A 20,943-nucleotide genomic window follows, 5' to 3' on the forward strand; every position below is an offset into this window, starting at 1 on the left:
ATGTACAATTGTTGAAGTTCATCCATGTGATCTTTAAATGTCTGCCATTGCCTATCCACCGTCAACCCTTTAAGTATCATTCGCCAGTTGATCCTAGCCAATTCACAAGATAGACAAGAAGGGAAAGGAGGTGGGGTACCTCTGTTAATAAAGGATGATATCAGGGCAGTTGTGAGAGATGATATTGGCTCTAATGAACAAAATGTTGAATCATTGTGGGTGGAGATTAGAGATAGTAAGAGGAAAAAGTCACTGGTGGGCATAGTTTATAGGCCCCCAAATAATAACTTCACGGTGGGGCGGACAATAATCAAGGGAATAATGGAGGCATGTGAAAAAGGAACGGCAGTACTCATGGGGGCTTTTAACCTACATATCGATTGGTCAAATCAAATCGCACGGGGTAGCCTTGAGGAGGAATTCATAGAATGCATATGGGATTGTTTCTGAGAACAGTATGTTACAGAACCTACAAGGGAGCAAGCTATCTTAGATCTGGTTTTGTGTAATGAGACAGGAATAATAAACGATCTCCTAATAAAAGATCCTCTCGGAATGATTGAATTTGTAATACAGATTGAGGGTGAGGAAGTAGTGTCTCAAACGAGCGTACTATGCTTAAACAAAGGGGACTACAGTGGGATGAGGGCAGAGTTGGCTAAAGTAGACTGGGAACACAGACTAAACGGTGGCACAATTGAGGAATAGTGGAGGACTTTTAAGGAGCTCTTTCATAGTGTTCATCAAAAATATATTCCAGTGAAAAAGGAAGGGCGGTAAGAGAAGGGATAACCAGCCGTGGATAACCAAGGAAATAAAGGAGAGTATCAAATTAAAAACCAATGCGTATAAGGTGGCCAAGGTTAGTGAGAAACTAGAAGATTGGGAAAACTTTAAACGACAGCAAAGAATGACTAAGAAAGCAATAAAGAAAAGAAAGATAGATTACGAAAGTAAACTTGCGCAAAACATAAAAACAGATATTAAAGCTTTTACCGATATATAAAACGGAAAAGAGTGACTAAAGTAAATGTTGATCCCTTAGAAGATGAGAAGGGGAATTTAATAATGGGAAACGTGGAAATGGCTGAGACTTTAAACAATTATTTTGCTTCGGTCTTCACAATGGAAGACACAAAAACCATGCCAAAAATTGTTGGTCACGGGAATGTGGGAAGGGAGGACCTTGAGATAATCACTATCACTAGGGGTGTAGTGCTGGACAGGCTAATGGGACTCAAGATGGACAAGTCCCCTGGTCCTGATGAAATGCATCCCAGGGTATTAAAAGAGATGGCGGAAGTTATAGCAGATGCATTCGTTATAATCTACCAAAATTCTCTGGACTCTGGGGATGTACCAGCAGATTGGAAAGCAGCTAATGTAACGCCTCTGTTTAAAAAAGGGGGCAGACAAAAGGCAGGAAACTATAGGCCGGTTAGTTTCACATCTGTAGTGTGGGAAATGCTTGAGCTATCATTAAGGAAGAAATAGCGGGACATCTAGATAGGAATAGTGCAATCAAGCAGACGCAGCATGGATTCATGAAGGGGAAATCATGTTTAACTAATTTACTGGAATTCTTTGAGAATATAACGAGCATGGTGGATGGAGGTGTACCGATGGATGTGGTGTATTTAGATTTCCAAAAGGCATTCGATAAGGTGCCACACAAAAGGTTACTGCAGAAGATAAAGGTATGCGGAGTCCGAGGAAATGTATTAGCATGGATAGAGAATTGGCTGGCAAACAGAAAGCAGAGAGTCGGGATAAATGGGTCCTTTTCGGGTTGGAAATCGGTGGTTAGTGGTGTGCCACAGGGATCGGTGCTGGGACCTCAACTGTTTACAATATACATAGATGACCTGGAAGAGGGGACAGAGTGTAGTGTAACAAAATTTGCAGATGACACAAAGATTAGTGGGAAAGCGGGTTGTGTAGAGTTCACAGAGAGGCTGCAAAGAGATTTAGATAGGTTAAGCGAATGGGCTAAGATTTGGCAGATGGAATACAATGTCGGAAAATGTGAGGTCATCCACCTTGGGGGAGAAAAAAACAGTAAAAGGGAATATTATTTGAATGGGGAGAAATTACAACATGCTGCGGTGCAGAGGGACCTGGGGGTCCTTGTGCATGAATCCCTAAAAGTTAGTTTGCAGGTGCAGCAGGTAATCAGGAAGGCGAATGGAATGTTGGCCTTCATTGCGAGAGGGATGGAGTACAAAAGCAGGGAGGTCCTGCTGCAACTGTACAGGGTATTGGTGAGGCCGCACCTGGAGTACTGCGTGCAGTTTTGGTCACCTTACTTAAGGAAGGATATACTAGCTTTGGAGGGGGTACAGAGACGATTCACTAGGCTGATTCCGGAGATGAGGGGTTTACCTTATGATGATAGATTGAGTAGACTGGGTCTTTACTCGTTGGAGTTCAGAAGGATGAGTGGTGATCTTATAGAAACATTTAAAATATTGAAAGGGATAGACAAGATAGAGGCAGAGAGGTCGTTTCCAGTGGTCGGGGAGACTAGAACTAGGGGGCACAGCCTCAAAATACGGGGGAGCCAATTTAAAACCGAGTTGAGAAGAAATTTCTTCTTTCAGAGGGTTGTGAATCTGTGGAATTCTCTGCCCAAGGAAGCAGTTGAGGCTAGCTCATTGAATGTATTCAAATCACAGATAGATAAATTTTTAACCAATAAGGGAATTAAGGGTTATGGGGAGCGGGCAGGTAAGTGGAGCTGAGTCCATGGCCAGATCAGCCATGATCTTGTTGAATGGCGGAGCAGGCTCGAGGGGCTAGATGGCGTACTCCTGTTCCTAATTCTTCTGTATACCATCGAAGTTACCTTTCTTTAATTTCAGGACCCTAGTCTGTGAATTAACTGTGTCACTCTCCATCTTAATGAAGAATTCGATCATCTCTGCCAACCCTTGGTTAGATCAATATCAAATTAAGAAGCAGTGTAGAAGAGATAGCACAAACCCTGATCTGAGCGCTAGTAGTTCTATCAATAAATGCCCTGAAAATCTAGCACAGTGCAAATAGTCCTTGGAGACTCTTCAATTAAATCTCCGAACATTTTTCTTCATGTCCATTTATATTTAATCATATTTTGGATTGTGTTGAAATATTTATTGAGTGGAAATCAATCCGAGAAGAAATTAATTATGCCTTGAATTTTTTAATTGCGAGTTTTATATATTGGATTCTTTTTGTTGTTTGTACTTATTTTTTTTCAACTATTATGAATTTCATTCCTCCCTTGCCTTCTGCTGAACACTTTGTGTTATAATTGATTCATATTTACTTGTGGTTCTATACCTATATAAGAAGTTGCAGATCTACAGAAAGAAAGAAATGTGAATTGGCAGGTAAAATCTCAGGACTGTAATTCCCCAAGACAAGTAAAACTTTGATACAGATTTTTAACAAAAATAAGGGTTCTGAACAAACTATGTTGGGTCAACCACCAAATTTTACAGTTTTGAACATAAGGGCTAGAAAATGAATTTTCAGTGTAAGAAATCTGGGTTTATATAAATCATACATTCAAATGCTTCTGAAATCCGTTTTCTCAGAACCAGATTCTGATCGCAATTAGAAATTGCAAGACGAAAGAAAAGGCTTACTTCCCAAGTGACTTTCATAATTCTAGGAACCATTGGATGTTCTGAAACTGCCATTCCTGCAGGATATTAAAAGTAAATAATAAAAAGCTCAACGAGATAGGAAATAGTCACTAGTCTAGCAATATTTGGCAATAAATTAAAATTGCTGGGACTACTCTTGGATCAGTAGGATTGCTCGAGCTGTTATGCACAATATCATTGTACTTTGTGTTAATATAGTTTCCGAATGCATTTCCACACAAGATAAAGATAGACGACTCAAGTTCTCTTACAGATTTCATCAGGGATCTAATTTTTCACAATGCGTTACTTGCCTTGTCAGAGAAATTTAGGCCCCAAGTTTCCACCCGATAAAAAACGGGTGCCCCTCCGAGCTGGGCGCCCGTTTTTCGCGCCGAAAATGGCGCCGGAAAAAAAACGCGCGATTCTGGAGCGCCCTGCAGCTCCATGTCTGCTTGGTGCGGCACCCAGGGTGGGGAAGCCTACCACTCGCGCCGATTTTGTAAGTGGGAGGGGGCGGGTACCATTTAAATTAGTTTTTTTCCTGCCTGCAACCCTGCGCGTGCGCGTTGGAGCGTTCGCGCACGCGCAGTGTGAAGGAAACATTGGCACTCGGCCATTTTAGTAGTTCTTTGTAGCTGTTTAATTTTTGAACATTTTTTAATAAAAGCACATTGCCATCAGCACTGAGGTTTCTTGCAGCAGTGAGAAGGCTGCAGGAAACCTCAGAAAGTTGAGGCAGTCGTTTCTCGACGGCCTGCCCCCCCCCCCGCCGTCGGGGAATGGCTGCTGAACTAGTGAGGCTTCCTGCAACCTTCTCACTGTCTCCTTCCCCCCCCCCCCCCTCCACCGTCGGGAACCGCTTCTTTCTCCCCCCCCCCCCCCTGCCGTCGGGAACGAACGGCTTCCTCCTCCTTCCCCCCCCCCCCCCCGCGGGGACGAACGGCTTCCTCAACTTGTGAGACTTCCTGCAGCATTCTCCCTGGCTGAAGCACTTTCACACAGGTAGGAAGATGGTTTATTTAATCTTTTCTTTGCTTATAAATTTTTATTCAGGTTGGATTTATTTGTATAAGTATAAATAAGGATTTATTATAGAATTTAATGACTTCCCTTCCCCCCCCTCCCCCCCCCCCCACCTCGTTCTGGACGCCTAATTTGTAACCTGCGCCTGATTTTTTAATGTGTAGAACAGGTTTTTTCAGTTCTACAAAAATCTTCACTGGCTCCATTCTACTTTAGTTTGGAGTACATTTTCACTGTGGAAACTTTCAAATCAGGCGTCAGTGGCCAGACACGCCCCCTTTTGAAGAAAAAATTCTGTTCTAAAGTAGAACTGTTCTACCTGACTAGAACTGCAGAAAAAAAAATGTGGAGAATTGCGATTTCTAAGATAGTCCGTTCTCCACCAGTTGCTCCTAAAAATCAGGCGCAAATCATGTGGAAACTTGGGCCCATAGGGCTGTGTTTACAAAATTGTGAATCCAGCAGGGAACCTCACATAATCAGGAATTCAGGCACAAGCATACACAAACCCATAATTAATTGTACATGAAATGGATGGAAATCGTAAAAAAAGAGGCAGACAGAAAGCAAGAAACTATAGACCAGTCAGCCTAACATCTGTCATTGGAAAAATGCTGGAGTCCATTATTAAGGAAGCAATAGCAGGACATTTGGAAAAGCATAATTTGGTCAAGCAGAGTCAGCATGGTTTTATGAAAGGGAAATCATGTTTGACAAATTTGCTGGAGTTTTTTGAGGATGTAATGAGCATGGTGGATAAGGGGGAATCGATGGATGTGGTATATTTGGATTTCCAGAAGGCATTCGATAAGGTGCCACATAAAAAGTTACTGCGCAAGATTAAAATTTACAGGGTTTGGGGGTAATATGGCATGGATAGAGGATTGGCTAACTAACAGAAAACAGAGAGTCGGGATAAATGGGTCATTTTCAGTTTGGCAAACAGTAACTAGTAGGGTGCCACAGGGATCGGTGCTGGGGCTTCAACTATTTACAATCTATATTAATGACTTGGATGAAGGGACCGAGTGAAATATAGCCAAATTTGCTGATGATGCAAAAATAGGTGGGAAAGCAAGTTGTGAGGAGGGGACACAAAATCTGCAGAGAGCTATATATAGGCTAAGTGAGTGGACAAAAATTTGGCAGATGGAGTATAATGTGAGGTTATCCACTTTGGCAGAAAAAATAAAAAAGCAAATGATTATTTAAATGTAGAAAAATTACAAATTGCTGCATTAGAGAGTGATCGGGGTGGGGGGGAGGGGTCCTTGTGCATGAAACACAGTTAGTATGCAGGTACAGCAAGAAATCAGGAAGGCAAATGAATGGAGTGTTGGCATTTATTGCAAGGAGGATAGAGTATAAAAGCAGAGAAGTCCTGCTACAACTGTACAGGGTATGAGTGAGGCCACACCTAGAGTACTGCGTACAGATTTGGTCTCCTTATTTAAGGAGAGATATACTTGCATTGGAGGCAGTTCAGAGAAGGTTCACTCAGTTGATTCCTGAGATGAAAGGTTGAGGAGATTGGGCCTGTACTCATTGGAGTTCAGAAGAATGAGAGGTGATCTTATTGAGACATACAAGATGGACTCAACAAGGTGGATAGAGAGAGGATGTTTCCACTGATGGGGGCATCTAGAACTAGGGGGCATAGTTTTAGAATAACGGGTCGCCCATTTAAAGCTGAGATGAGGAATTTCTTCTCTCAGGATTGTAAATCTGTGGAATTCTCTGCCGCAAAGAGCTGTGGAGGCTGGGTCATTGAATATATTTAAGATGGAGATCGACAGATTTTTGAGTGATTAAAGGAGTAAAGGGTTATGGGGAGCAGGCAGGGAAGTGGAGCTGAGCCTGTGATCTTTCACCAAGCTCAAATCTTACACCTCGCTCATGGCCTACAGGGCTACAGTAATACCCACCCTCCTGTATGGCTGAGACATGGACCATATACAGTAGACACCTCAAATCGCTGGAGAAATACCACCAACGATGTCTCTGCAAATTCCCTGGGAGGACAGATGCACCAACGTTACCGTCCTCGACCAGGCCAACATCCCCAGCATCGAAGCACTGACCACATTCGATCACTCCGCTGGGCAGGCCACATTGTTTGCATGCCTGACACATGATTCCCAAAGCAGGTGCTCTACTCGGAACTCCTTCACGGCAAACGAGCCAAAGATGGGCAGAGGAAACGTTTCAAGGACACCCTCAAAGCCTCCTTGATAAAGTGCAACATCCCCACCAACATCTGGGAGTCTCTGGTCAAAGACTGCCCTATGTGAAGGAAGTGCACCTGGAGGGTGCTGAGCACCCCGAGTCTCATCGGCGAGAGAATGCAGAAATCAAGCGCAGGCAACGGAAAAAGCGTGCGGCAAACCTGTCCCATCCACCCTATCCCATCCACCCTATTCCTCAACGACTGTCTGTCCCACCTGTGACGGGGACCGTGGTTCTCGTATTGGACTGTTCACTCACCTAAGAACTCATTTTTAGAGTGAAAGCAAGTCTTCCTCGATTCCGAGGGACTGCCTATGATGATGATGATTGAATGGCGGAGCAGGCTCGAGGGGCCAAATGGCCTACTCCTGCTCCTATTTCTTATGTTCTTAATGAATGGAAAGTCATGAGGAGCACATGGAAGAATTCCAAATACATGCTCTTGGTGGATAAAGCTCCATGCTCGTAACATGATTTTGCAAAATCGGTTTTTGTATGTTAATTTTTTTTTAAACAACTGCATCAAAGTTGAGAAATTATTTTTCTTGAATTATAATCTGGGCATTAAAAAGTATTCTTGAGTCTATTCTGATTGCTTAGCGAGTAAAAGGAATACCTTGTGCAGCATTGAGCCATAGAGATGAGAAGGCCCGAGATTCAATTTCTGGTTTGTACTGAATTAGCTGATCTTAGCTAGAGCAGCAGTTGAGCTGGGAGTGGAAACATCAGCTTCTGATTGCTATCCAGGAAAGACTGATACTAAGTCTGATCTCTTGCAGTATTTAAACTGAAAGAAAGACTTTTTAAGAAATTCAACTAAAACAATTAGGGCTAGACTTTCGGCTTCATTGTCGGCGATTTTCTCAGCGTTACAGCTGGTTTTCCGCCCGGCGAGAGTTTCTTCCTTGGTATCGCTCACGTATGAAGTTGCCCGCCGGGACCAAACCGCTCATGTGCAATGCCGAGAACAACCACCAAAAGCGTAAGTTTGGCCTCAACCGCCGACGTCTGGATCGCCAAGAGAACCACCCTGTAAAAGCTCCTTAAACAGGGCGGTAAGGGTGGACCCTGCAAAGAAAGGTAAGTTAAAAGTCTTTATTTATTTATTTTTTTTTAATTTTAAACCGGCGATTAGGTTTAAAACTGTCTTGGAAATTCTTTGTACATTTTTATATTTTTTTAATGAAAATTTTTTTTAAAAGTTTTCCCCCCACCCTAGGCCCAACCGCAGCCTCGGACTAAATTTTAGTAGTTACCGTCCATTCCGGTAACGACCGCCCATGTTGCTAACTTTCTACTTGCCCGCCGAGACAACCGCCGACAATGAGTGTACAATGCCCATCTTCTCGCCGGGTGATTAGTTTTACTTATTTTAAACTTAAAAATGGAAATTCTTGCCAACTTTTGTCGCCGAACGTTAGCGGTTCTTCTCAGCGGGCATTGAGGGCCTTTAGGGAAAGTCTAGCTCTAAGTGTTCAGAAACTGAGTGCATTATAAATACAGGTACTGGTTTCAATTAACCTATGAAATTTATTACACTGCTTATTGACTGAATTAGGGATTTGTGTTTCAGTATAAGCAGTAGAAATATGTAAACACTTTGTTTTTCTTTATACCACACAGATTTGTCAACACTGGCTGGCTCAATGCTTCTGGAACTATTTAAACTGGACGGAGATTGGTCATTACATTGCAATCTGTATTATCTTGGGCCCTGATTATCAGGTTTACATGTGTATAGCTTTGCTGAAACACTTGCAGCAAGAGATTCTTCACCACATGCAAACTCAGGATCTCCAGGTTTTTCTGAAGGTAAATGTAGAAATGATTTATTTGAAAAATAAAGCCACCTTGGGCCTGCAAGTAATAAGCAACGCTGCTAGGTAAGTGCTTCATGTGTGCATATTAAGCAACGTTTATGTATTCAGATTATTTAAGGTTTTCTGACAGGGTGATTGAATGCAATTGCTAAAATAAAAATAATAAAAAAACAAAAAATTGATGGTTGCAGTCAATTTAGATTGATGGAGTTCTTTGTTGAAGATCAGTGAAGCATAAATGCTATTGTCAGTAGAATTGGTTTCAGCTGTTCTCTTATATCTTAATTTTTTTTAAAACAACTGCATCAAAGTTGAGAAATTGTTTCTCTTGAATCATCATCTGGGCATTAAAAAGTGTTCTTGAGTTTATCCTGATTGCTTAGCGAGTAAAAGGACCATCTTGTGCAGCATTGAGCCATAGAGATGAAGGCCCTAGATTCAATTTCTGGTTTGTACTGAATTAGCTGATCTTAGCTAGAGCAGCAGTTTAATTGGGAGTGGAAACATCTGCCAAGGTTTCAGCTTCTGATTGCTATGTTGATATAAATACAGTAGGCCTTCTGTATGACGTCATTTTATAAGCCAGCTAAAACGTTATTGTTCTGGAAGTGAAGCTATTTGAAATTGAATCAAGGCTGATGCAGTTGATGGACTTGATAGGCTGAATAGCCCATTCTCTGTTCTTAGTCCTGTATTTATGTAAAGATTTTCTACTTGAATTGCATTTGAAGTGGCCATGGAGGAGTCTGCGATCTAAACTATCTTGCCCTTCCAGCTAAATTAGCAGGTTTGGCAGTCAGGACATTGGCATGTGCTGCAAATGTTTATAATGGGGCAGATTTTGCAGTGCGTATGCCTTTGAAATATACTGCAATTTTGGGATTTCTGCATACACATGCGCTACATCCCGAACTTGCAATCTGTCAATGGAGGCCTTGACAGATAATCTGCACCGACAGGGACATAAAAATTACGGTTAGTGAAAATATGCCCAGAAGTCTGTTTCACATCTTAAAAGATGATCTATGTATGTATATTGTGTACGTTTTGGTGGAGGAAACTTTTTTTGTCAATTGAGTTTCATTTTAATTACGTGGTAAGTTGAATAATAAGAACATAAGAAATAGGAGCAGGAATAGGCTATTTGGCCCCTCAAGCCTGCTCTGCATTTAATAAGATCATGGCTGATTTGATCTTGGGCTCAGCTTCACTTCCCAGCTCTCTAAAACCTTTCACTCCCTTATCATTCAAAAATCTGTCTGTCTACAACTTAACTTTATTCAATGACCCATCCTCCACAGTTCTCTGGGGCAGAGAATTTCATAGACTTAAAACCCTCTGAGAGAAGAAATTCCTCCTCATCTCAGTTCTAAATGGGAGACCTCTTATTCTTAAACTATGCTCCCTAGTTCTAGATTCCCCCACGAGTGGACACATCTTCTCGGCATCTACCTTGACGAGCCCCCTCAGTATCGTATATGTTTCAATGGCCCAACCTGCTCAACCTTCATAAGTTTATCTCTTCATCTCAAGAATCAACCTTCTCTGAACTCCCTCCAATGCAAGTATATCTTTCCTTAATAAGGGGACAAAAACTATATGCAGTACTCTAGGTGTGGTCTCACTAATACCCTATACAGTTGTAGCAGGACTTCCCTGCTTTTATACTCCATCCCCCTTGCAATAAAGGCCAACATTCCATTTGCCTTCCTGATTACTTGCTGTAACCCCATGCGCTCTTATACAGTAACTTTCTATGTGGCACCTTTTCTTGTGGCCAAATATACCACATCCACTGGTTCCCCTTCTCCACCCTACTCGTTACATCCTCAAAGAACTCCAGCAAATTTGTCAAACATGACTATCCTTTCATAAAACCATGCTAACTCGGCTTTGACTGTATTATGATTTTCCAAATGTCCTGCTACTACTTCCTTAATAATGGACTCGAGCATTTTCCCAACGACAGATGTTAAGCTAATTTCCTGCTTTCTATCTCCCTCCTTTTTTTAAATAGGGGCTTTGCATTTGCAGTTTTCCAATCTGCTGGGACCTCTCCAGACTCCAGAGAATTTTAGTAGATTATAACCAATGCATCCATTATCTCTGCAGCCACTTCTTTTAAGACTCTAGGATGCAGGCCATCAGGTCCAGGAGACTTGTCCACCTTTAGTTCCATTATTTTACTGAGTACTTTTTCTTTAGTGATAGTGATTGTTGTAAGTTCCTGCGCCCCCTCACCCCCCACTTGATTATCTATTTATAAGGATGTTTTTAGTGTCTTCTACCGTGAAGAAAGTTAAGTAAAGTGAACATCTATCAGTTTTCAGTGACCAACTCTGTACTTTCAACTCAAAAATGAACAACATAACAAACATTATAATGCATCTATAACAAGGGAAATTGATTTATCTATTACCAGCCTAAATAAGGTCTGAATAATATATTTTAATCTTGAAAGATAACATTGACTATATGGTTGGGAATCTCTTTCTGAAGTTCAACAACATTACTTGTAGGAGATATAAAACAGTGTTCGACCTTTACTGAGTATCATAACAGGAAGTTGTATGCATAGGGACTAATAAATTGTGAGTTTGGATTTAAAAAAAAGAAAAATTATATATGCAGGTTATTTCTAAAATCTAATTGAAGTTGTACAGTGAGGATGATTGTGAAAATGACCTGCTGACAAATCACTACACTTTTGATGTAGCCAGAAACTTTTAACTCGCATTGAACTTTGGTGTGACATGTAAATCTCTAAGATTATTCATTGTTCTCTTAAAACCTACTTGTTAAACATAATAAGAGCAGGAGTAAGCCATACCGCCTTTAGAGCCTGCTCCGCCATTCAATAAGATCATGACTAATTTTTGACCTCAACTCCACTTTCCCGCCCGATCTCCATATCTTTTGATTCCCCTATAGTCCACAAATCTATCTATTTCAGCCTTGAATATGCTCAACAACTCAATATCCACAGTCCTTTGGGGTAGAGAATGGCTAAATATGTTAGTCGCCCTTGCAGGAAAACATTGGAACCCATTTGAATGTGTCTGACAGGATTGTTAACTATTCTGGTATCACTTCACAATAAAATACATGTTTTAAAAAGTTTTTAGGTTAATTTCAACAGAAGAGACTGAAAGAAGTTTCTGTGGGCGTGGCTTAGTTTTGAAAGCTTTTGTGGGCGTGTTTTCCCTTGCGCATAGGCTGTACGCTGCGCTTCGGGCCTTCGTGATGTCATACACTGCGCAAAATTCTTCAGCGACAAAGAGCAAGGGACCGAAATTCAGCTCCCCAATAAGGCTCCTTACCACCGTTTGCGGCAGCCATGCGCCGGAGTCGAGTGGCCGCCGATTTCTGGTCAAACGGCCGCCGCAAGCTAAATTCAGCTTGGGGGTTTTCCTGGCGGTCCCTACTTCCGCCCCATTGCTGCCTACCTGCCGTGCGTGTGTCATCAGTGCGCGCACCACCAGGACCCGCCCACCTCCTGCGAAATTTAGAGAGCAAAATCTTATTGCCGCCGAGCGGTGCCCCCGACAGTTTTTTCTGTCGGTGCACCTTGTATGCTCTCTCTCTGCCCTGGCTGTGCGGCGGCCATTAAAGGCGAGGGCCCAATGCCATGGCCGCCATTTTTTTTTTTTTTTTGCCGGCCGACTTCCATGTTGGCCGGACTATTGTGCCCCCGGGTTCGGCCAGGCCGCCAACAGGCAGTTTGGCACCCCCTCTTGGGTGCCAGGTAGCTGGCCCGGCCAAAACCCTGATGATCCAGTGTCCGATTGCGACTGATGGCCGATTCTCTCCCCTTTAACAGAGGCAAGATACGTGGTGACGCTGATGCACAATGACATCACCACCGCTCCGCTGCTGAGTAACAGCGGCGGAGAATCTGCCCCACCTTCACTTCCACCCCTCACTAGCACTTAATACCACACTTCTGCCCCCTTTATGACCGATTTCCTGGCCGATTCAAAAAAAGACACAGAGATGAATTTCGCAAAAGAGGGGACCTCATCCGAAACGGCGGTAAAAATTATTAAAGAAAGATAGGAGTACCAGCTTTCTGGCAGGACTAAATTTTGCCCCCACAAGTCTCCGTTCTGGGCCTTACAGAAGATAAGTTTGGATTCTTTTCATAGGCTGGCAGCGTACTCCATAGCTGCGTCGCCGACCACAATCTTTGGGCCAATATAGATTTATTTTTTCCTGTTAACTGGGGAGGAGGTAGTGGAGGGTAAATGTTATTTTTGGATGAAAACTTATGAATGAGGATTAAACTTAATAGAGACTATTTGCTTAATGGTCCCTCCTGCTGATGGATATGCATATTGGGAAATTAACTTTGGTTGTCATTAACATAGCACCACATAGAAATAAACATTTTAAATAACTGGTCCCCATTATTATATAAATGTTTGATCCACATTCACAGAGGCTCTATTATTACATACAATCCTTAAACATCCTTCATATATATTTTCATAATATTTCTCCCTTTCATAAACTTTCATAATAGGTATCATTAATGCAGGCTTATAAGAAATCTCATCCTGCTATTAAGTGGCTAAATGACCCCATAAACTGATCTATACCCATCAAACTTGGTATTTGTTTAATAGTTTAAGTATATATTATCCTCAAGCATGCCAACACCACCAGCACCTCTGCCCATCCACCCGCAAATAAAAAAAAAAGTTCTAATTTAAAAAAAAATAAATGTATAGCATTGCTCAATGAGTTCATTGATCCACTTTTAATTTTGATAACACTCCAATTTGAAAGAATTACGCAGTAATGAAAAGGCAGAAGAATTATGCTATATTGAAGGATAAAGATAAAGGACAATAAAACAGCTCTGCTCATCTCTAACAGGCCAAGTCAGTTTAACAGCGGTAGTGGGGAAGCTTTTAGAAACGATAATCGGAGACAAAATTAACAATCACTTGGACAAGTGTGGATTAATTAAGGAAAGCCAGCATGGATTTGTTAAAGGCAAATCTTGTTTATCTAACTTGATTGAGTTTTTTGAGGAGGTAACAGAGAGGGTTGATGAGGACAAAGCTGTTGATGTGGTGTACATGGATTTCCAAAAGGCATTTAATAAATTGCCACATAATAAGCTTGCAAGCAAAGTTGAAGCTCATGGAATAAAAGAGACAATGGCATCCTGGATACGAAATTGGCTAAGTGACAGGAAACAGAGTAGTGATGAACAGTTGTTTTTCGGACTGGAGGAAGGTGGTGTTCCCCAGGGTACTAGGACCACTGCTTGTCTTGATATATATTAATGACTTGGACTTGGATGGACAGGGCACAATTTCAAAATTGATGACACAAAACTTGGAAGTATAGTGAACAGTGTGGAGGAGAGTGATGGACTTAAAGAAGACATAAACAGGCTGGTGAAAAGGGCGGATACGCGGCAGATGAAATTTAACGCAGAAAAGTATGATCTGAAACCATTTGGGAGGAAGAACGAGGAGAGGCAATATAAATTAAAGTGTACAATCTTAAAATGGGTACATGAGCAGAGAGACCTGGGGGTATATGTGCACAGATCGTTGAAGGTGGCAGGGCAGGTTGAGAAAACGATTAGAAAAGCATACAGGATCCTGGGCTTCATAAATAAAGGCATGGAGTACAAAAGCAAGGAAGTTATCATAGAATCATAGAAATTTACAGCACGGAAGGAGGCCATTTCGGCCCATCGTGTCCGCGCCAGCCAACCAAGAACTATCCAACCTAATTGCAGTTTCCAGCTCTTGGTCCATAGCCCTGTAGGTTACGTCACTTTAAGTGCACATCCAAGTGAACAGCAAGAGGTCGTGGTCCACATCAGTACCAATGACATAGTTAGGAAGCGGGATGAGGTCCTGCAGACAGAGTTTAGGGAGCTAGGAGAGAGATTAAAAAGCAGGACCTCAAAGGTAGTAATCTCCGGATTACTCCCAGTGCCATGAGCTAGTGAGTACAGAAATAGGAGGATAGAGCAGATGAATACGTGGCTGGAGAGATGGTGCAGGCGGGAGGGTTTTAAATTCCTGAGGCATTGGGACTGCTTCTGGGGGAGGTGGGACCTGAACAAGCCGGACGGGTTGCACCTCAACAGAGCCGGGACCAGTATCCTTGCAGGGGTTTTGCTAGTGCTGTTGGGGAGGGTTAAACTAGCTTGGCAGGGAGATGGGAACCTGAAAATAGATTCAGTAAGGAGGGGAGCAAAGCTGGAATTAGAAAGCAAAAATAAAGAAAGTGGGTTTGAAGGAGAGATGAAACAAGCAAAAAAAAGGGTAAAAAAACAAATTTAAAGGCACTTTGTCGAAATGCATGTATCATTTGTAACAAAATAGATGAGTTGATGGCACAGATTGAGACAAATGGATATGATCTGATAGCCGTTACAGAGACGTGGTTGCAAGGTGACCAAGACTGGGAATTAAATATTATGGGGTATTTGACAATCCAGAAGGACAAACAGAAAGGAAAAGGAGGAGGGATAGCTCTATTGATAATAGTAAGAAACAATATTGGCTCAAATAATAACGGTGTTGAAACAGTTTGGGTGGAGATAAGGAACAATAAGGGGAAAAAGTCACTGGTGAGTGTCGTCTATAGGCCCCCTAACAGTAGCAACTCTGTTGGTCGGAGCATAAACCAGGAAATAGTGGGGGCTTGTAAAAAGGGAACAGCAATAATCATGGGTGATTTAAACCTCCATATTGATTGGACAAATCAAATTGGTCAGGATAGCCTTGAGGAGGAGTTCATAGAGTGCGTAAGGGACGAGTTCCTTGAGCAGTATGTAATGGAACCAACCAAGGGGCAGGCTATCTTAGATCTGGTCCTGTGTAAAGAGACAGGATTAATAAACAATCTCCTAGTAAAGGATCCCCTTGGAATGAGTGATCATAGCATGATTGAATTTCAAATTCAGATGGAGAGTGAGAAAGTTGGATCTCTAACCAGCGTACTAAGCTTAAATAAAGGAGACTATGAAGGTATGATGGCAGAGTGGACTGGGAAAATAGATTAAAGGGTAGGACGGTTGATGAACAGTGGTGTACATTTAAGGAGATATTTCACAACTCTCAGGAAAAATATATTCCAGTGAGGAGGAAAGGGTGTAAGAGAAAAGATAGCCATCCATGGCTAACTAAAGAAATAAAGGATGGCATCCAATTAAAAACAAGGGCATACAATGTGGCCAAAACTAGTGAGAGGACAGAAGACTGGGAAGCTTTTAAAAGCCAGCAAAGAACGACTCAAAAAATGATTAAGAAAGGGAAGATAGACTATGAAAGTAAATTAACACAAAATATAAAAATAGATAGCAAGAGTTTCGATAGGTATATAAAAAGGAAAAGAGTGGCTAAAGTAAATGTTGGTCCCTTAGAGGACGAGACCGGGGAATTAGTATTGGGGAACATGGAGATGGCAGAAACTCTGAACAAATATTTTGTATAAGTCTTTATGGTAGAGGACACTAACAATATTCCGACAGTGAATAGTCTAGGGACTATAGTGAGGGAGGAACTTAACACAATCACAATCACAAAGGAGGTGGTACTCAGTAAGATAATAGAACTAAAGACAAATAAATCCCCTGGATCTGATGGCTTGCATTCTAGGGTCTTAAGAGCTGGCAGGAATTGTGGATGCATTGGTTGTAATTTACCAAAATTCCCTGGATTCTGGGGAGGTGCCAGCAGATTGGAAAACTGCAAATGTAACGCCCCTATTTTAAAAAAGGAGGCAGACAAAAAGCAGGAAACTATAGACCAGTTAGCCTAACATCTGTGGTTGGGAAAATGTTGGAGTCCATTATTAAAGAAGCAGTAGCAGGACATTTGGAAAAGCAAAATTCGGTCAGGCAGCATCAGCATGGATTTATGAAGGGGAAGTCATGTTTGACAAATTTGCTGGAGTTCTTTGAAGATGTAACGAACAGGGTGGATAAAGGGAACCAGTGGATGTGGTGTATTTGGACTTCCAGAAGGCATTTGACAAGGTGCCACATAAAAGGTTACTGCACAAGATAAAGGTTCACGGGGTTGGGGGTAATATATTAGCATGGATAGAGGATTGGCTAACTAACAGAGAGTCGGGATAAATGGTTTATTCTCTGGTTGGCAACCAGTAACTAGTGGGGTGCCGCAGGGATCAGTGCTGGGACCCCAACTATTTACAATCTATATTAACGACTTAGAAGAAGGGACTGAGTATAACGTAGCCAAGTTTGCTGACGATACAAAGATGGGAGGGAAAGCAATGAGTGAGGAGGACACAAAACATCTGTAAAAGGACATAGACAGGCTAAGTGGGCAAAAATTTGGCAGATGGAGTATAATATTGGAAAGTGAGGTCATGCACTTTGGCAGAAAAAATCAAAGAGCAAGTTAATATTTAAATGGAGAAAGATTGCAAAGTGCCGCAGTACAACGGAATCTGGGGGTTTTTGCGCATGAAATACAAAAGGAGAACATAAGAAGATAAGAATTAGGAACAGGAGTAGGCCAACTCGCCCCTCGAGCCTGCTCCGCCATTCAACAAGATAATGGCTGATCTGGCCGTGGACTCAGCTCCACTTACCCGCCCGCTCCCCATAACCCTTAATTCCCTTATTGGTTAAAAATCTATCTATCTGTGACTTGAATCCATTCAATGAGCTAGCCTCAACTGCTTCCTTGGGCAGAGAATTCCACAGATTCACAACCCTCTGGGAGAAGAAATTCCTTCTCAACTCGGTTTTAAATTGGCTCCCCCGTATTTTGAGGCTGTGCCCCCTAGTTCTAGTCTCCCCAACCAGTGGAAACAACCTCTCTGCCTCTATCTTGTCTATCCCTTTCATTATTTTAAATGTTTCTATAAGATCACCCCTCATCCTTCTGAACTCCAACGAGTAAAGACCCAGTCTACTCAATCTATCATCATAAGGTAACCCCCTCATCTCCGGAATCAGCCTAGTGAATCGTCTCTGTACCCCCTCCAAAGCTAGTATATCCTTCCTTAAGTAAGGTGACCAAAACTGCATGCAGTACTCCAGGTGAGACCTCACCAATACCCTGTACAGTTGCAGCAGGACCTCCCTGCTTTTGTACTCCATCCCTCTCGCAATGAAGGCCAACATTCCATTCGCCTTCCTGATTGCCTGCTTCACCTGCAAACTATCCTTCTGTCATTCATGCACAAGGAAGCGGCCGCGTGGCCTAATGGATAAGGTGTCTGACTTCGATTGTAACTGTCATCTTATCAGAAGATTGCAAGTTCGAGTCCTGCAGCGGTCAGCTAATGCGCTGCGTGAAATATTATATCAGTCTCTGTGGCGCAATGGGTTAGCTCGTTCGGCTGTTAACTGAAAGGTTGGTGTTTCGGGACCACCCACGGATGAAGCCTCTAACTTTTATCAGCCGGTCCAGGCAGCGGGCGGTCGAGGGGGTCGTTCAACCTGACTGCCTGCCTCTCTTCCGCTCTTACATCCGGTCCAGGGTGTCCTTGGAGATGGAGCACGCGGTGTCCACCGGTACGCTCGCGGCCTTCCGCGAGAGGTGGGCACCGGAGGGACTGGAGTGCATCATCACGCCCGGCAACCAAATTTTAATTTGATTTTACGTTTTTAAGTTTAATTTGTTTTAATTGCCGGTGCTTTTAGTGTCCCCCTTCCCTTTTATAGGGGGCACTGGGGAAAATTGTGATTTTAGTGCCCAAAAAAAAAAAAACCAAAGAAAAGAAAAACACAAAAAAAAAAAGGGGGGAAAAAAAAAAGGGCCTTGTAAATGTCTGGAGTGTCACCCAGGTCGGGTGGCACCGTTTAATGTTTTATGTTATCGCAGGTAAACTCAAAAGAGTTTCATGCACAAGGAACCAATGGTAGAGCAGTGGAGGCGTGTCCTGCTCAGTTGGTGCTGAGCTGCAGTGAGGAGAGCAGCTATCAACCTGTGCTCCTGCCTGGAGAGCCCTGAGACCAGCCCAGGAAGAGAAGGAAGGAAGGGGCTTCACCACCAACTTTCACCCAGAGGGAGAGGAGGAAAAAAGAAAACTTTTAACATCTTACCATTTCTACAAAGAGTTGGAGAGAGGGGGAAAGACCAACAAACATCCAGTGTGGAAGGAGGGAGACTCTACATTTCTACAGGTGGGTGTGGGTGCAGTCCCAAAAAGACTTTGTTGAATCGGTGGGGGGAGGAAAGAAGACCACTGAGGGCCGGAACATCGCGGGGGGTATGTGTGTGTGAAAAGTGTGTGTGGGGGCCTTGCTTACAACTAGGCCCCACACACAACTGAACCCCCCCCCCCTCCCCCAATTGCCTAGCCTGGGATAGCTGGAGCTACCAGGCTGAAGATTTTCCTTAATCACCCTATTTAAACATCATTAGGAGTGTGTGCCTGGTGGCTCGAGCTGCCCCAGGTGAAGACATCTTCTCCCCTCACCTGAAGACCACCCCAAAGACTTTGTGTTTTGCCATCTGGGGATTGCACCCACCCACAGCTGCGAGGGGAGACCTGCCCTCGCAGTTCCCCCCCCTTCCCAACCCCCTCTCTCTTTCTCTGTTACTCTGTTTCTCCCCTCTCTCTCTGAGGCCCCTTTCTCCGAATTTAAAAAAAAACAATTGAGACAACTGAGCAGAGGGAGCAAGGCCCCTCCCCAATTGCCAACTAGGGGAGAGGTGCCTCTGCTCAGTTAATATACGAGGCCAATAAAGACCATTAAGGCCTGTGACTTTGGGGTGGGTGTAGCCCTTAAAGGGACCCCGTGATGGCGACCCCATCCACGCCGGTGGCAGGGCCAGCAAGGACATATGCGCAAGTGGCAACCGCTTCCACGGCACCTCCTGCGCCACCCGCTGCCCTGCCACCATTCAGATTAATCACCAAAAAATACGGGGTCAAGAGCTACAGTCACCCCACAATGACCATCGAGGAGTGCGTGCGGGCGATGGCTGGGGTAGTCGGCCCCTCGGCCATTGTCGCAGCCTCCAAGATGTCTGGGAAGGCCGTGTTCTTCCTGGGGTCGGAGCGGGCGGTGTCCCTGGCCCTTGAAAAGGGGCTCACGGTGGGTGGGACGTTCCTGCCGGTGGACCCTCTCGAGGCCACCGCGCAGAGGGTCATCGTGTCAAACGTCCCGCCCTTTGTTTCCGCTGAGCTCCTCCTCCCTCATCTACACCAACTGGGGGAGGTAAGGTCGGGGATCAACCCCATACCGCTCGGCCTCAGGGAGAACAGCATGCGCCACATGTTCCCCTTCCGCCGCCAGCTCTTTGTCCGGCTGGCGCGGGAGGACATGACGGAAGGGCACTTTAATGTGGTGCACGAGGGGGCTGCCTACCGCGTCTTCTGGACGTCGGACGGCGTGCGGTGCCATGCCTGCAGAGAGGTGGGGCACATTCGCAAGAACTGCCCCGCCTCCAAGGCCGCCAAACCACCGAAGGCGGCCAAGGCTGGCGCCGCCGCCACCCCTCCCCCTAGTTGCGTCCGCGTGCCGGGAGCCATAGGTGCGCGGGCATCGCCGGGGGCCCTTGCTATTACGGCCTCCGGCGGGGGGGAGGAAGAGCATCCGATCGGAAGGAAGGCGCGGGAGAAGGCAAAACATCCAGAGGCGGGTCCCCTCGGTGCGCCAGACAATTTGTTTACCGCGCTCGGCCCAACCCAGTCACCGGCGAGCGCGGGGTGCCCCGAGCCCGTGCCCGAGCCCTTGAACAACACCACAGAGGGGCCCGGGCGCGGGCAAGAAAAGGAAAAGGGGGGGCGGAGCGGGAGGCCTCGGCAGACATGGAGGTCTCCCTGCCTCCGCGCACCCCCAGGAACAAAAGGAGGCGCGGCTCCGATGAGGCGGAGGGGGAACAACATCCCTCCGCGGAGGAGACGGTGCCCGCCGCGTGTCCCGCGTCCCCAACCAGCGCCCCCAAGCTGCGCTGTAGGCGAGAGGAGTCTGTCCCCGGGGAGGGTGAGGCAGTCGAGGCTGCCCAGCCTCTGCCTCCCGGGGATGGCGTGGAAGATCTGCCTGTCGTGGGGGGCGTGGGGATCGCGGAGGAATGCATTGCCGCCGGGCCGGGCGTCCCGGGGACTGAGGCGGGCGGGGCCGAAAAGGCCGAACCTGAGCCCGCCCAGCCAATACCCAACTTCCCCCGGGAGTCGCTCGACCCAGCAGAAAATGAAACAAATGTTTATAATGACACTGTAGATGCTGGGCCGGGGGGTGGCAGCGGGGAGGGGGAGGAACACCCACCCTCGCCTCTTGCTGT

General features: G+C 44.6%; 1 protein-coding gene across 2 annotated transcripts in view; it reads left to right on the plus strand.

Annotated features, from left to right (window-relative positions):
• The window catches only part of tbc1d32 (TBC1 domain family, member 32), a 454,803-nt gene that overhangs the window by 389,556 nt on the left and 44,304 nt on the right, over positions 1-20,943 (plus strand). For both annotated transcript variants that reach the window (XM_070885302.1, XM_070885303.1), the window contains exon 33: positions 8,505-8,693. In XM_070885302.1, the coding sequence (XP_070741403.1) occupies positions 8,505-8,693 (189 nt within the window). The remainder of the gene's footprint in view (positions 1-8,504; positions 8,694-20,943) is intronic.

The sequence above is a fragment of the Pristiophorus japonicus genome, chromosome 7, assembly GCF_044704955.1.
Source record: "Pristiophorus japonicus isolate sPriJap1 chromosome 7, sPriJap1.hap1, whole genome shotgun sequence".
Classification (NCBI taxonomy): Eukaryota; Metazoa; Chordata; class Chondrichthyes; family Pristiophoridae; genus Pristiophorus; species Pristiophorus japonicus.